General features: G+C 36.0%; 1 protein-coding gene across 6 annotated transcripts in view; it reads left to right on the plus strand.

Annotated features, from left to right (window-relative positions):
• The window catches only part of sxc (O-linked N-acetylglucosamine (GlcNAc) transferase sxc), a 124,384-nt gene that overhangs the window by 94,369 nt on the left and 12,959 nt on the right, over positions 1–17,056 (plus strand). For all 6 annotated transcript variants that reach the window (XM_071590467.1, XM_071590468.1, XM_071590470.1 and 3 more), the window contains 8 exons: positions 501–606; positions 755–886; positions 3,393–3,502; positions 4,395–4,548; positions 7,577–7,858; positions 8,719–8,988; positions 12,541–12,666; positions 16,357–16,551. In XM_071590467.1, coding sequence (XP_071446568.1) covers positions 501–606; positions 755–886; positions 3,393–3,502; positions 4,395–4,548; positions 7,577–7,858; positions 8,719–8,988; positions 12,541–12,666; positions 16,357–16,551 — 1,375 coding nt within the window. The remainder of the gene's footprint in view (positions 1–500; positions 607–754; positions 887–3,392; positions 3,503–4,394; positions 4,549–7,576; positions 7,859–8,718; positions 8,989–12,540; positions 12,667–16,356; positions 16,552–17,056) is intronic.

A 17,056-nucleotide genomic window follows, 5' to 3' on the forward strand; every position in this document is an offset into this window, starting at 1 on the left:
ATATCTTGCTGCTCATTTGGAATAGCCAGTGTTCTTGAGTTGGAAATCAATAGTAAATTATAATAGACAGTGAGAAATGAAAATAATATTAGATAAAGTTTAATTTTCATTGACTAGTTTTAATCTTCATCATGTCTCGGGTAGAGATGTATCAGGTCTTACTAAAAATGGTTGTATAAATTGTGAAATCACCTAAAATTGGCTTCAGCTGGTGATAAATTCTCACTCTACCACAAAGAATTTGTTCTGAAAAATTTCACGGAAAATATTTGTGATTTCTCTCCAAACAAATCAGAGAAAGCCTCTAAAGCATAAACATTAAAACATGTTAATGTTAAGTGATCACTTTATCAGGTTGATTTTAACATGGCTTAAATATTTGAAATAGTTAATGCTTCCTTAAATTGGCATAAAAATACAGGTAGTATAATGTGTGATCGTTCTAAAACAATTATCATTAAATACCAGTACTTCCATTTGATGTTTGTTTATTATTTCAGTCTTATTGACTTGGCCATTGACACCTACCGAAGAGCAATTGAGCTTCAGCCGAATTTTCCAGATGCCTACTGTAATTTGGCCAATGCTCTCAAGGAAAAGGGCCAGGTGAGTGAGAAATTTCATTGCTGCAAACAGATTTTGCCATTTTCAATATTGTATCTGTCTTTTACATAGTGAAAAGTGAAGACTAATGCTGCCATTATTATCATTATTGTGAATTGCATATGGACTATCAAGAATGCTTTAATTTTAGGTTTCTGAGGCAGAGGAGTGTTACAACACAGCACTCAGGCTTTGCCCATCACATGCAGATTCCCTCAATAACCTGGCCAACATTAAACGAGAGCAGGGCTTTGTTGAGGAGGCTACACGCCTATACCTCAAGGTATGTATTACGTTAGCATTGAAAAGTGTAACCACTGTAGGATTTATTAAGCAGCTTACGCTGAGCCTTACACTGCGTACAACGAGCATAATTTATTGCCGTGATCTTTCTTGTGAGACAAAACACTTGTTTAGTGAAACAATTTGTCCCGCATACATAAATGCATGGCCGCGCACGACTACGAATGCCTGTGACATTGTATGTACGGTATTTCGTCACAACATCTTGTTCCTTTAAAAGCCCCAAAATTTCAGAGTTTAAGAGGACGCCTCGGTAGCTTAAGTGGCTAAAGCACTCGACCGGATATTGAGGGATCTGGGTTCAAATCCCAGTCAAGGTGAATGATTTTTACACTCTGAAATTGTTGCATTGAAATGCACACTAGCGGATGACTCCGTTAAAAGTTACTGTTGCGGCATCTCCCGCAGTTTCTTTGGAACTTCAAAATTTGGTGAAAATGGAACTCGGCAATGATATTAAATAAATTTTCATCACACATTGCGACTGCCCATTGCTTTGTATGCATGGTACAATACAACAGTTTCCCATGACCTCCACATCAAATTTATTTAGCCTGCTCTTCTGGAATTCACACTCCTTTGAAGGCTAATGGAGTTTCTGAATGGTAAACAAGTAAGGGTTTAATTTTTTAATTATCACTTGCATTGGCACAAAATAGCCACATGGGATGCCCTTCCATTGGATTGTGGCCAGCGAATGCATTCTCCTCTGTTGTAACATGTATATGGGCTTGCTTGGGCATCTTCTCCCAGAAGAGATTATCTCATCAACATTAAAAACCTGTTGTGGCTGGTAACCCTTGGAATCTGAGCTTCTTGAAGTAATCAATGAAGTTCTCTGCTGCCTTTGAGCTGGAGCTTGTTGCTTCACCATGGCTCACAACACCATGGAAGACATTTCTTCTCTTGAACTCCTGGAACCATGGATGACTTCTCTTAAATACTTATTTGACCATTGATGATCCTGTCATCTTCTTAATGAGGTTGACGAAAATCACTTGCATATGCTCACTATTGGCATTTTTGTGAATCCTGTTGCATCGCTATTGCCTTTAGTTTATCCATATGAGAAACAAACTTTCAACATTGTTGAGACTATGTAACGGTTGGTTAGAAATTCCACGCACTCCCTTTGAAGCATCTACCTCATTAATTTTGTCCACATTCTTAAGGATGGCGCAAATCGCTTATGTTGGATTGGATGTACATGCTAGATCATCAACACCAACACTTCTTTCCCCTTTTACTTAGATTTAACTCTTAATTTTTACGGTTATAAATTGAGTAGCTTCAGGCGTGATGTGGTGGAAGTCGAATTATCAAGTGGAAAAGTGCTTCAATCAGTCATTCATTTTACTGTTATGTTAAATCTGTTATGGCTGTTCTGTTGCAGCTTTTTCTTTGGGGATATTTTTCAAACTATGCACGAAATGTAACTAAATTATGCTGTCATTAATTTTCTGGCATCCTGCAGTATAAAGATAAAGGCACATGAAATTCCAAGACTAGCAGGGATCTAACACTATTTGGTAAAAGTTGAATAACATGCTAGGTTTATATTTAATAATTGCCTTGGAAACATTCGCTGAGTGCCACATGCCTGTGCTGATGGCACCCCGCCATTGCTGTTTAGGTGTCATAGCATCAAGCATGTTCCTCTCTTTTCAAATTGATGTAGAGAAATTGAAAATGGCAGAACTGTGGTATCTCCCAGGAATATAAAATTTGGACATAGTATGATGATCAGCGGCTGAACTTAATGTTGCAAAGCCAAGGGCGAAAGGAATAGGTTAGGATATTCCTCTTGTAAATGGGATACAAAGAAGTGGGACTTAGGGTTGAGGTGACATCATACCAGATTTTATGTCTGGAAATGAAACGTGGTGTTCTGTGTGTCATGTATAAAGTATGAATGGAAAAGCAGCAATATAATAGCAGGCTTAAAGTGAACAATAGCAAGGAAGCATAGTTAGCATGTAAGGCATATAAGGCAATCAGGGGCCTGGGAACAATGGAGGGGTTTTAAAATCCTTGTAAAACCCTCCTGTTGTATTCCCTTGCCAAAAAAATAAGGCATAGTTCAAGAAACATGTGGCCCATGTTTGGATTCAGTGGCAATATTTTTGGGTGATATTATGATTTGGACATTAGGAACTGTACTACTGCTTAAGTGATAGAGCATTTAATTTTTGACGTTGCTCCTACCACTCACATAATAATCTCTTGGCATTCTTGTCCATTCAGTTTTGTGACTGCACTTTTGAATTATATTTTATGGCCATGATTGCACATTATTTAATTTGTTAAGTATTTACAACAGTTGAAAATATCATGTAAGCCTGTAGCCCTGTAAATGTTGAAATTAATTAACCTGCTGACAGTCAGAAATGAATAAATAACATTTTAGTTGGTATGAAAATTTTGTATTGAAATTTAGTTCAGCACAAACTGTGTGAATTGATTTGGCTTGATGTCTTAATGTGCAGGCCCTGGAAGTTTTTCCTGAATTTGCGGCTGCCCACTCCAACCTTGCCTCTGTGCTGCAGCAGCAGGGGAAGTTGAATGAAGCTTTGATGCATTACAAGGAAGCAATCAGGTATGCTTGTCACAGTTAATTAAGCTTAAAATAAGTACTCATCCTTTTTCAAGAAGTAGACAAAATGGTTTGGACCAAGCACAACTTACCAAAAGAAAGGTGTTTCTCTTAAACAAAAAATCAATAAGCCTACTAGAAGTATTGCCTTCTATAATCCGGACAGTTTGACAGCATCATTATTGTTATTATTGAAATACAAATAGTGAATGTTGTGTTACCATCTTAATTATGTATTTGATTATGTGAAGGGTGATGCTAACTTCTGCTCTCTTATGTACTATGAATTAAAAATATAATCGATTGATTCAAATTACTCAGTTATGTCATGTACTGGACTCATTAAATTAAAGCCTTTTATCTGCAACCATTATTGCCTCTCCTCTGCCCAATGTTCATTTTCTTGTAATTCTGTGCTACATCACGTTCTTCAGGTCTTCAAAATGTAATTTTCTGGATTAACCTCTACTTCTGTTCCTAGAACTTTTTCTTGAAAACATATTAGCGAAGAACTTGTCTCAATTGATGGGCCACAAATTTTGTTTTTCTACTTTCTTTTTGTAATGAGTGTCCAGTTATTCTATACATCTAAAGCATTGGTGTGTAATTTCCTATCAGTCTAAAATTAGAAAGTGCTAGGAACTTTAGCTCAATGAGCTGAGGGTATGGCTTGCACATGATGGACTTTCTCAAGATCATTTACTTTACCAGTTACAAGTATGAATGAAACTGCTATGTAACCTTATTAGTGCAGAAGTTAGTAATTTAATGGAATTCTTATATTTAAAAATGAAATAATATGTAGAAAGAATAGAATTTAAGATTATAAAATTAATTCAAAAAATTGAACTTGTTGCTTATAAATTGTTTCATAAAGATTTCCTTATTTTTGCAGGATTCAACCTACATTTGCAGATGCTTACAGTAATATGGGAAACACTCTCAAGGAAATGCAAGATGTCCAAGGAGCTTTGCAGTGTTACTCACGTGCTATTCAGATCAACCCAGCCTTCGCTGATGCACACTCTAATCTTGCTTCCATTCACAAGGTCAGTTGTAAATTCAGCCACCATATTCAATTGTAAACCATAAATACAGTAATCAACCCGAAGGTCGGTTTGGTAGGAGATGGTAGAGTTCACCTAGTACTAAGCCTGACAGCGTGTGAAATTCACACAGGTTAGGGTTGCCAGTTCCTTTCCCTGTGCCAGTTATGGTTTCCCAAGATGATCTGGTACCCAAAACATCACATAGCTTGGGTGGAGCTGCCAGGTATCCAGAGACTTGCCCGGGAATCGAACCTGGGCCCCTCTGGTCAGTAGTCTAATACTCTCCCTCCTGTTCTACCACAGCCGGAGTGAGTCACGGTAATCCAGGGGGTAGTCCATTAACTTAAATTGCTTTATTATTGCTGCTACATATTGGTATTCATAGAATTAGTCCATGACACAAATACCTCTTGTCTTACTGCTTACCCTGGACATCCAGATTGAAAAGGGGAAATTATGTTATGTGAACTCAAGAATAGGCTAAGATGCTTTGTGTGAGCTCTGCTTATTAGCCATTGGAGTTTGCCTTAGGATTCTCTTGGCTAACATCAATGAGCCCAGACGTTAAGTGTGCCTGCTCGGACAACTTTGTGCTACGTTAATAGCAACCCTGTAACCTTTCTATATTTTGATTTCTTCCTAGTCCCTTGTGGCTCCTCATTGGTTTGACATATTTCATCTGGTCCTGCCTCTATAATTCATCCCATCATTATATTTCTTTCACTTATGGTCTTCTTATCTTTCTTTGCATTGTTTTCCCAATTTCAAGGAGGATTAAACTTATTTCCCGAATAATTGAGGAAAATAGAACACAGGAAATGGAAAATCTGAGCCATTTCACAATGTCACTAGTGCAAACAGTTATCCAATTTCAACATTGTTTGAAGAAAATAAACTTTATTTTTGATTAAGTTTAGTTTTCATGCGATGAAGAAAGTTAAAATACTATTTTATATTGTCACTACTATATTTGTAACGTCGAGGCAGTGCAAATGATCTAATTTGTCATCATCAGTTCTTGCATTTTTCATGCTTCATCATGTTAGGGTCAAAGCCATTTTTATTCTTCATTATTTCAACTTACGTGTGATATGAATGATCTCCCTCTAGTGTTCTTACGATGCATCAATTAAGAAGCTAACTCCTCATCGTACAATGAATTCATTTCATAGCATGAATATTTTCCTGGAAGACTGAGATATGTGGAAACAGTTCTGATGTATAATCTATTTAATTTTTCTACGAGTATTCAGAGCAAAAATGGGAGAAGTGACAGAGAATCTGTATAAAGTAGGTGTGTTAGCAAACATTATACAACCGTTAGTAAAATTACTTGACTATGTGGTAAAAGTCATCATTCAGGGGGTAAGAAGAGAAGGATTTCTAAAGTTTATTAGCTCTCATACTTAATTACAGGACAAAGTAGGGTTGGATGGTCATTATGAATATGGAGAAATAGTGCTGGATGAACATAAAGCTATTGATCGTATTAATGATGCTCTATATCTGAATTGCATACTGTGTACAGTAAGCTCATCATCTGAAGATTTTGATACCCGTTGGTACTCCAATTACTATTGTTGCTGAAGTGAAGTATGCTAGACTACATACATATATTCTAACTGTAAACATATGAGTTAACATACAAATTCCGTGATTTTGATGTTAATTATTTCTAGGGCTCCAAATGTTTCCTTCTTGTAGTAGTTGTAGTTTTTAGGGGAGGCGACTGACAACTTAGGTCATTTGCGCCATAGGGGATGGACAGGAAAGGATGAAGGGTGGAGAGAAACCCGGCGTCGGCATTAGCCTACTCTTTACCAAAGGCGCCAAGGGGTCTGCGGTTTAACGTACCATCCGACGGATGGCGTACTCACTTTCCTGGATAATAATGAAATTATTCCAAATCCTCTTAGGATTGGAATGTAAACTTCAGGATGACCAAACAATCTGAATAAATGTTAATATAGAATAGGATCTCCACCTCCTGCTGGGCTGAAGAATTATTTGTTAATATTTTGGTATGTCAAGCGTATTGTAATAGCACTTGTTAATACAGGTAGTGATAGCAGTAGAAGTACTGCTGTGCTCATCATTTCAGCTTGTACAAAAAGTGGTACTTGGTTTAGATGCATCCTATCAGTTTTTGTGTTGAACTTTGTAATAATGACATTAACAGCGTACTACCCTGCCATATTCAAATTCTCTGCTATAACTGCTCTCATGTCTGCTCTCAATCTGCATTTTTTTAAGTGTATACATATGAAATGAAGTTTTTTTATAAAGGCTGATGCACATGAATGATAGTTTTAGGATGTGAAATTTTTTAAATCAAATTAAGAAGAAAATGGTGGAAAAACTGAAAATGTGTAAATTCAAGGTTCCACATAAAATGTAAATGCTAATGCAGATATGGGGTTGGACTGTTTTTTCTTTGTTACTGATTCCAGTTTGTGGGTACATAAATGAGTGATATAAATTTAGCGAGTATGTATGCATACTAAATATTATTGCGGAAACATTTGTGTTAAATTTACTTGTTTCTAATGACTTCCACAGAGTACTACATTTAAAATAGGATAATAAATATTTACAGACCGCAATTAACTCTGGTAAACAGTAACAGGTATTTGCTAATTATAATTAATTTATATTTAGGAATTTATTTGAAAACTTTTTGGCAATTTTATTGCATTGCATTCTGGAAATAATACATTTTTTATAATTTTACTTCGGAATTATTGGGATTTGCTTTTAAGGCATGTGCCTTGCTTTACCCAATAGGAATAGGATTTCGTAGAAAAAGTGATTATTCACTGGAGTTTTAGAAACTTTGTTGATGTAACAATTTATATAAATCTTTTAATGCCGGGTTTCATGGGTTTGATTCATTTTTTAAATTTGTTTTTGTGTACTTAGGTGTCATCCACAAACAACTTTAACTAATATAAGTACATCCTTTAGAGGATATATATGGCATTGGACTCTAATAATTGTTAATTTAAATGATATCTCTACTTCATTACAGGATTCTGGAAATATCCCAGAAGCCATTCAGTCATACAGGACTGCTCTAAAACTGAAACCTGATTTTCCTGATGCATACTGTAATCTTGCACACTGTTTGCAAATAGTATGTGATTGGACTGACTATGACATTCGCATGAAGAGACTGGTGGCAATAGTCGGTGAACAGCTGGAGAAGAACAGGCTTCCCTCAGTCCATCCTCACCACTCAATGCTGTACCCATTGTCTCATGAATTTCGTAAGGCCATTGCTGCTCGCCATGCCAACCTTTGCTTGGAAAAGGTGATAAATTAATTAAATGCATAACTTAATCAAGGGTTAAAAAATGGAAGGATTCAGTAAATAATTCCTTTATTCTTGTTGGTGTGTAGGTATGATCTAATGGTTTAATTCTGGCTTCAGCTTATTAATTAGTCTGTATTCCATCTTAGTAATTATTAACTAGCTCATTCCAATGTATCCTGATCATCATTAAATGCACTCTTAATGGGATTAATTTTGCTCTCTGTAAACCAAGACCCTGTTATAGGATTTCAGTATGCCATCTAAAATTTTTCATGATTCTTTGACAAACCATGTTTTGGTGATATGATAGGTGCTTGAATTAAACATTTTCTTGGTTTGTAGTTATTTTTCCCTTCGCCCCTTAAAGACATCCCCCCCCATATTTTGTACAGGTTGGTTTTAAGAGTCAAGGAAAGTAGAGGTTTGAATTTGTGTTCACATTTGTTTTTGCACTGTGAAAAATTTATGCTGTTCAATGAAATGAGATTTCATTATGTAATTTATTTGTGTCATATGTGAATTTTATGTGATCTATGTAATATTCAGGGCATTATTTTGACCTTGTGTTGATGCTAATTGTCAGTTGTGAAATAATGCAGCTATCTATCTGAAATTGTAAGCAGCTATATTTTTCATCTCTGAGAACTAATACCTGTGAATATACCTCTTAAGTCTGAGTTAGGCGAAATGAAATTGGTCCATTTAATGAATCATAGTTACCAAAATGGGGTTTCAAGCTGGTTTTGAATGGTTGCAATTAGTTTAATTTATCTTAGTGTTGTGTTGCTATGTTTTAATTATGTTGTTATATAATTATTTTTTTCTTTTTGAGACGTTTCTGAATTTACATTTTTTAGATTCATGTCCTGCACAAGCCACCTTATAAGTATCCCAAGGACTTGGGCCCCATTAGCATGGGAGGCTCTGGGGCAGCTGGTAGATTACGCATTGGCTATGTGTCATCTGACTTTGGAAACCATCCAACATCCCACTTGATGCAGTCCATTCCAGGACTGCACGATCGCATAAGTGTTGAAGTTTACTGCTATGCCCTTTCTCCTGATGACGGCACCACCTTTAGGGCCAAGATAGCCCGAGAGTCAGAGCATTTTGTGGACCTTTCTCAAGTGAGTTAGCCTTGTGTAATTGATTGAGGCCAGTGTAAAATATTTTATTTGCTTACCATTTGGAAAATGAATTTTGGGAAGATTCCATGCTTCTACAATAATTGCCTTTGATATTTAAAAATCATTATCATGAAACTGACCACATAAAAACAGCATTTCATTACAATTAATAAGTTTTACAATACAAACTTGAAGCATGAATATTTTTGTACTTCATTTCAATGGTTTTACTGTTGGCCTTCTGTGCATCAGTCAAGTTCTTCAAGTGAACTGCTGCAATATTACACTTCCTAGAAATTAAATTGACCCATAATTATATTAGTCATCACTGGTTGTGGTGAAGGTCTCTTGGGTTTTCTGCTGCCTTGGTTCATTCACTACTATTCGAACACTATTCTACTATTTTTGTTTTATTTTAGTTGAAAGCATGTCAATTTTAAATAAAAACATTTTCTCATTGTATTAATTCTGAGAATATGATATGCAGCACAAACATAATATTACTAAAATTAGTAATGAATCCCATCAATAATTTGGAGTACTTTTATGCTGAAGTAGGTAAGAGGTGTTTGTAGCAATGGTAGAATATAATCATTAGTTGTACCTTTTACAGAAGATCCTTCTGGGCAAAGCTCACTATCGCTCTTCGTCATTTCAAAAAAGTGCGCAGAAGTTAGATGTATGAGAGGCAAGAAATGGACTAAATTATTTTATTATGATTTTAATTAGTAAATAATGACAGGGCATTTGAAACGAGAGCTGAAAATTTGTTATTAAGTGAATTTCCTAGTTATTTGTGTCTTTCACTGAAAGAAAATGCATGTTCCTTCATTAAAATTATGTGAAACTTCATTTTCACTATATTTGACTTAATATAAGCCCCCCTTTTTTGCAAAAAATATTGGCCATCATGAAAAGTGTTGCAAGGGATAGGAAGCTATTTTCAAACAATAGGCTGGTTAACTTCAAAATTCCATTGCCTGCATCTGTTAAAAAATTGGGCAAATTTGGAAATTAATATGCATATATTCATTATAGCATCAACTAAAGTATTAAAATTGCTTCTAAGTATTAATATGTAAATTAGTTCTATTACATCCTGGTAAAGGACAACTGTGGGCCATAAAACTGGATAGTAAAAGATACACTTCCCACTTATGAATTAACTTCATCTCACCAAGGTGAACAACAGTGTGGTGTATATGAAGGTACATGCAGAGGAAAGAGGCGATGATTAATGTGAGAATATAAATTAAAACTCTTGCCTGTTTGCTCCTAACCCTTGTTCATCAAATAATTTGACTTACCCATCCATCAAAACTTCCATTCTGTAGGCGGTCATTTGAGATACTGCTGTTCACAGTTATAGCGTTTGCACTTTTTACATCTACATAAACTGAAATAATTTAAAGAGGAATACATAGCATTGTGGTGACTTACAATTTAACATGGTTAAATACCAAACAAAAATGATATGGGTTTGAAGATTGACATTAAATGTGTGGTATCTGTAGATGAAATGGTACATGGGTGTGTGAAACAATTCATCCATAGGTACCTCCATGTTTGGTACCAAATCCTTTATTAAAGGTAAACCCACATATAATTTTACCTATTCCTCTGTTAGAGGTACATATATGTACAGGTGTGTTGGATACTTAAATTTAGGTACGCTCATCTATGGGTGTACTCGTAGTAGATGTATCTAGCTATAGTTGCACAAGTCATATAGAATTACTAGTTTTAGAAATAGATAAATGGATATTATAGTTGCAGATTTCTTGTTTAGGTGCTCAAGTATTTTTCTAATTCTAAGAGCCTCATATCATATCTCTCATCGGATCTGAGAAAATGAAAGCATCAATCCTTAGGAAAACACACAAAAAATTTTGAGGGCGTTGAAAAGCTATGAATTGTTGACAAATTATGAAATTATTTGCAAATTCTTGCCTACTTATATCGCTACTTTTCAAACAACTTTAAAAATGCCAAAAAAACATGAGCTATCATGTATGGTACATTATTGAAGGCATGCTGATAAATTATCACCAAAATATGTAATGTTAACTTTATCACTCTAAAAAACTATGGATTACAAATGATACTTTCTGGCCTACATTACAACAAGTTAATATGTGTGTGGAAAATGTTTTCCTGGGATTTAGAAAGGTTCTTTTATTTCCCAGCCATTGGCTGCTGTTTGTAAACATTTTCAAGTGATAAACATTATTTCAGTGGAAAGAAGGGCACAATAGAGCAATTCACGGCCTACTTTGATTTGTCAGCAAGTCTGCCCTTTAAGCCTTCAGCCTTGGCAGCCTGATTGTTTTCTTGTCTCTCCCTGTGAAAGAAGGATAGCAAATCATGTCTCTTTCTTCCCTGGATTAAGGCACAGCAGGATAGCCCCTTAAGATACTTTGGTGGAAGCCTTTTCTTGCCTTGCATCCTGAGGGCTGGCCATTGCAAAGCTTACTCAACAGATTCATCTTTTGAGCTTTAAATTATAGATATTTTTTTAAATTTGTACAAAATGCAGGATGTTTATTTTCATTGCGATAATCAAATCAATTAGACATCAAACCTTGTGAAAATCCATTGGTTTTCAGCCATGTAATATTTAGAAAATAGTAAGCAGTGGAAGAGAGTGGTCATAATTCATAATGATAGTGGAAGGATTGAAGCAGATAGTGTCAGGATATAAATATTCCTCTTCTGGTTAGAAAGAAGAAAGGGTTCAGACCTTAAAGATAAGAGAGGGCTTGGGCTTTGAGTGTGAGACAGTCAAATCTATGAATGCTCTTCCTGCCTATGCATATGTACAAGTGCATTTGCTGCTGGTCTGAGGACACTTTAAATGAAACTTGCATGCTGAGTGGATACTAGAAGAGGAAAAGAATGTATGTACTCAATCAGGCAAAATAAAGACTACTTTTCTTGTTCACATCAGTCATTGGGTGCTTAAGTGTGGAATGACATCCTTAAGATGATGAACAAGAGTTTTTAAAAAGGTGACTTATTTCTAATCAGCTTGATGGTGCAGAGGATGGTGTTGTTTGGATGGACTCGTTAAGAGGATCATAAAAGATTGGTCTCCTTGGGTTCGAAAAGAAAGTGGTGTGTCATGTTAGAGTGAACCAGAAAATGATCAAGCATGGATAAAAGCATGAATGGTAATAAATGGGTATTTCATCTTTTTTATACATCAACAATTTTAATTGACGCAAAATGTCAATGTATTTCTGAGAAAAGAATAGTGGGCAATATTTTATAAGCATGTGTGGGTTAACAATTGTTTAGTATGGAAGTTAAAGGTAGTTCAGTGTTGATATTGAAATGAATTTCTATATGTTCAAAGCCTGTTGTCAGTAGGATTACAAGTCTGCATCTGGATGAATGTAACTTATTAAAGCCAGCTTAATATTAGCTAGCTCTGCTTAGCAAATTGAAGCTAATGGGAATAATCACAAACTGTTGTTATTACTATTCATCAAATCTGATGCTTTTAGACATTTTATCATTACTCTATATTTACCATGATATATTTATTTTCAGATACCTTGCAATGGAAAAGCTGCTGATCGCATTAATTCTGATGGAATACATGTGCTTGTCAACATGAATGGCTACACCAAAGGTGCACGCAATGAAATATTTGCACTAAGGCCAGCACCCATTCAGGTGTGTTCCAGGAGAAAACTATAATATATATAAATACTGTGTATGTTCATCCAGACCATCATGGTTGCCTAAATACAAACTTAATTTTATACCATGTAAACTTAAACAAGCCCTCAGATTTCGAGGGTATTCTGTTGAGGGAAAGGCACCTCCTTAATTCTGCAGGATCTGGGTATCTGCCATCCACTCATTCATCAATGTCTGTTAACATCCAAACCAATTTATTGTGATCAACTGTTATGAATAATAATCGGTGGGCTACATCTTAGAGTACATGAAACTTTTTAAGTATGACTGGCTTTTGCCCATAATTATTCAGTGGGTGCTATCTACGGTACCATATCCTATGTCTGCCGTCTAAGACATTTTTTGAAAGGATGCCTCACTGCCTGGGGAGATGGGTGGAGGGGAATGGTTCCTTACTAATTACCAGATAGTGAGTGGTTGTGTGTGATCATGATGCTTTAGCAGAAGACTCCCAGAAGTAATTGAAGAGGGGAGTTTGCTCCATTACTTGGTTGAGAAATGAAATACACAGAGAAAGCGGATCTGCCTCCCGAGACTAGCAAGGCAGATTATCCTCCCCTCTGGTTCACTGTCTCCTGCCTGTTGGAGGGAGTTCATTGAATTCTTTTTTTATGCTTAGATACCAAAATTTTACCTGTTCTTAATCTTTAACCCCTGCTGTTGCTTGTGATGGTTCAGAAACCATACTTATTTGTTAAATTACTCCAAGGAGGGGTGGTTACAAAATAACTTGGGCGAATTCATTCGGAACCAAGCAATTTTAGAGGTTTCTTTTATGGTATAAAAACGCAATAATTAATCTGGGGGTTATTTTGATTGGAAGCCAATTTTATCATGATGTTTCGTAATTGCTCTGCCACCATTGTACATCCCTGGTAGATCTTTCAACCAAAACATCACATTGCCTGGGAGAAGTTAAGGGTGTTCAGAGGCATAATTCAGAATTGAATTCATGCCCTCTGATATGTAGGTCACTCATCAAAACTCTACCCACTGGTGAACCACAGCCCTTTCCTGATTTACTTATTTGTTTTGTAAAATATATTTTCCCTGAAAGTGAGAAGTTGTGTGTTGAGTGCACAGGTTTTTCAGTATTATTTAAGCACTACTCAACCTATTGGGAATTGAGATGGTGTGGTGGCTAACGTATTGGCTTCCCACGCAGAGGGCCCATGTTCGAATCCCGTAGGCAGCAGATATATTTCAGTGGTATCTTGATCTCTGCTTGAGGTGCTTTGTGGAAGGCACTTTGAGTGACTATGTCCATCCATCGAATGGGATGTTAAGCAGCAGACCCCTTGGCACATTTCGTTAAGCATAGGCTAATGGGTTGCTGGGTTTCTCTCCAATCTTCATCCTTTTTTCCATCCATAATGGCGCAAATGGCCTCAGCTGTCAGTTGCCTCCCCTAGATCTACTACTACAGCATATTAAGAGATGAAATTCTTTTTCATATTACTGCAAGTTGTTAAATACCTCTAAAATAAATCAACCAATTGTCTTTTCGGATGATCCATTTTTTTTTAAGTAGGAACAAGTAATTCAAATGGTCGGTAATTGAAAATTTAGAGAAAACTATTACAATCAAACCTTAATATACTATTTTGCTGTAGTCAATTTTATTTGAATGATGCAATAAATGCAGTGCAAGTATGAGGGTGGTTCAATAAGTACCCGTGTTAGAAATGAAGAAACCATTTTTTCAAAAACATTTTTTTCAACATTGTCCCCTTTTAGAAAGATACATTTCTCCCAACGTTCCGGCCATTTTTTTAACACCTCCAAATCTAGGATTTGTCGAACTCTCCAAAATACGCCTCTGTCTCGTCGATAACTTCCTCGTTTGAGATAAATTTTTTCCCGCAAGCCATTTCTTCATGTTAGGGAATAAGAAAAATTCGCTGGGAGCCAGATCGAGTGAATACGGGGAGTGCGGCCGCAATTCATAACGTAGTTCATGCAGTTTGGCGGCGACAACTCCAAATGAATGTGCTGGTGCGTTGCGAGCAATTGCGGCACCAATCGGGCCGACAATTTTTTCATCGCCAACTTATCAAGTAAATTATTAATTGCCGTTCCGGTCAACACACGGCCTCGGCTACTTCGTGCACTTTCGTTCGTCAGTCAGCGAAGAATAATGACGAGAACTTCTTGAATGATTTCCTCGGTAACCACGTCTGCCTGGTATCCTGGTCGCCCCTCATCAAAAACAGATGTTCGCCCACATTTAAATTCGTTGAACTAATATCTAACTGTGGTCATAGATGGCGAAGTGTCCCTATAAACAGCATCCAACTTTAATTTTATCTCCTTGCATTCCTTCCCATCCAAAAACAAAATGCAAATTACCGAACGATACTGCTCTTTTTCCATCTTAGCAAAAATCATGAAGCACATCTTACCCGAATGGCTTCCAAATCCAAACTAACCTTGAAATCAGTCTTAAATTTGTTTCACAGTCGTTTGATAGATGGCAGCACACAATGACAACATAAACTTCCCTTCGTCATCAAACACGGGTACTTATTGAACTGCCCTCGTAGTTAATGGCTTTTTTTGTTGCAGAGTAAAACTATGTATTTGCTCGCCTTTAAGGAGAATATGGAATTTCCAGGACTAATGAATGCAAGTGGAAACTATAATGGGGAATATATTCTATTGTTTCAGGCTTCACTTCGTGGAAGTAATTGATATCCATTATTGAAATAGGAAGAAAGACTCGTACTTTTCCACAGATTTTAGTACCTGATGATGCCGCAAGTCGGTGAAACGCGTCGTGCCGTATAATAAAATCTGTGGAAAAGTACGAGTCTTTCTTTCTATTTCAATAATGGATATAATGGGGAAGTTCAGGGTGTAAAAAATGTTTAAATTAAAATATTAAATACTATGGATAACTTATGATTATGTGATCTAAATTTAAAACATTGAAGGAAGCGGGGGAATTTCAAACTTGTATTTCTTAAAGAGTAACGACATTTCTAAGCATGAAATTATGTTTACAATTGTAATTTTATCAAAGCATTTTAAGATGCTGGGAAAAGACAATAGCACAGATAATCCGTAGAAGGATAATGAAGCATTTACTGTACCCTTATTTCATCTGAGGCCATTGATTGGGAGAATTAGAGGCATGTATTTTTGTATATGAGAAAGCTATGTTGAAATGAAATGTTAAAATATCCAAGTATCTTGTAGTTTTCTTGTTGAGTTGTGTCACATCCTCCTAAATCACAAATGACTAAAGTATCTTCCAGTGGGAGAGTTAGCGTAGGTTGTAAAATGTTTTCAGGTATATTTTGTAAATAGTGGCTGAGACTTGTTTTTGGTACATTTTGGGGAAAAATATCTTTATGTGGAGTTATCTTTGGAAACAATCATGAATGTTATTACTTCATCTCATCAAAATTTTAATGCCACTTTTTCAAAAAATAATTGGTCTCTTAAAGGAATTTAAAATTTGGACGGGGCTTGTACCTCTCATAATGATGGTTTTAGTTCAGCATCACATGTGCTTTGTGGATGGTTTGCATAATTTCATATTGTTGTTATTGGTATTCTACCAGTTAAGGTAGATCATGGATGGATCATTTATTACTCTTTTTGAAATTTACTCGAAATACACAAATATATCATTGGTAACTGGGTTCTTTCCTTCTCTAGGTAATGTGGTTGGGGTATCCAGGGACCAGTGGTGCATCTTTCATGGATTACTTAATTACTGATGAGGTGACATCTCCTCTGTCTTTGGCACATCAGTACACTGAAAAACTTGCATACATGCCTCACACCTTCTTTGTTGGAGATCACAAGCAGATGTTCCCACACCTGAAAGAGAGAGTTATCCTCATGGATAAGGTTAGTGTTGATCAACTCTTATGATGTGATGATTATTATTATTATTAAACCATGCTGTCACATTGTTACTCACTTTTTACGAAATGCTGTTTTTATGATAATGTCATGTTTTAGATTGCTTGTAGGTGGAATCACTTGGTGTCCTTATGCCATGTAAGATTGTTAGGGTTTTAGATTGCTTGTAGGTGGAATCACTTGGTGTCCTTATGCCATGTAAGATTGTTAGGGTTTTACTTGATTAGGAATTGAAGAGAGTTGAACTGAAATTAAAAGGGGATAGGCAAGTTTTTAAGTCAAGGGAACCAGAATATTAATTCCAGGTTGGGTATTTTAATTCTCATAATCCCTTTGCTCCCATGCCTTATTCATTCTCTCACCTATGTATAATATTGGATCTACTTCAAAGATACTTCTAATATTTATTAAAAAGTTTCTTGTGACTGCATTTTACATTGTAAGGAACTTGTAAAAAATCATATGCAGTAAACCCCCTCTGATCAATAAC

This window comes from Hetaerina americana, unplaced genomic scaffold, assembly GCF_022747635.1.
Source record: "Hetaerina americana unplaced genomic scaffold, ioHetAmer1.1.p SCAF_4, whole genome shotgun sequence".
Classification (NCBI taxonomy): Eukaryota; Metazoa; Arthropoda; class Insecta; order Odonata; family Calopterygidae; genus Hetaerina; species Hetaerina americana.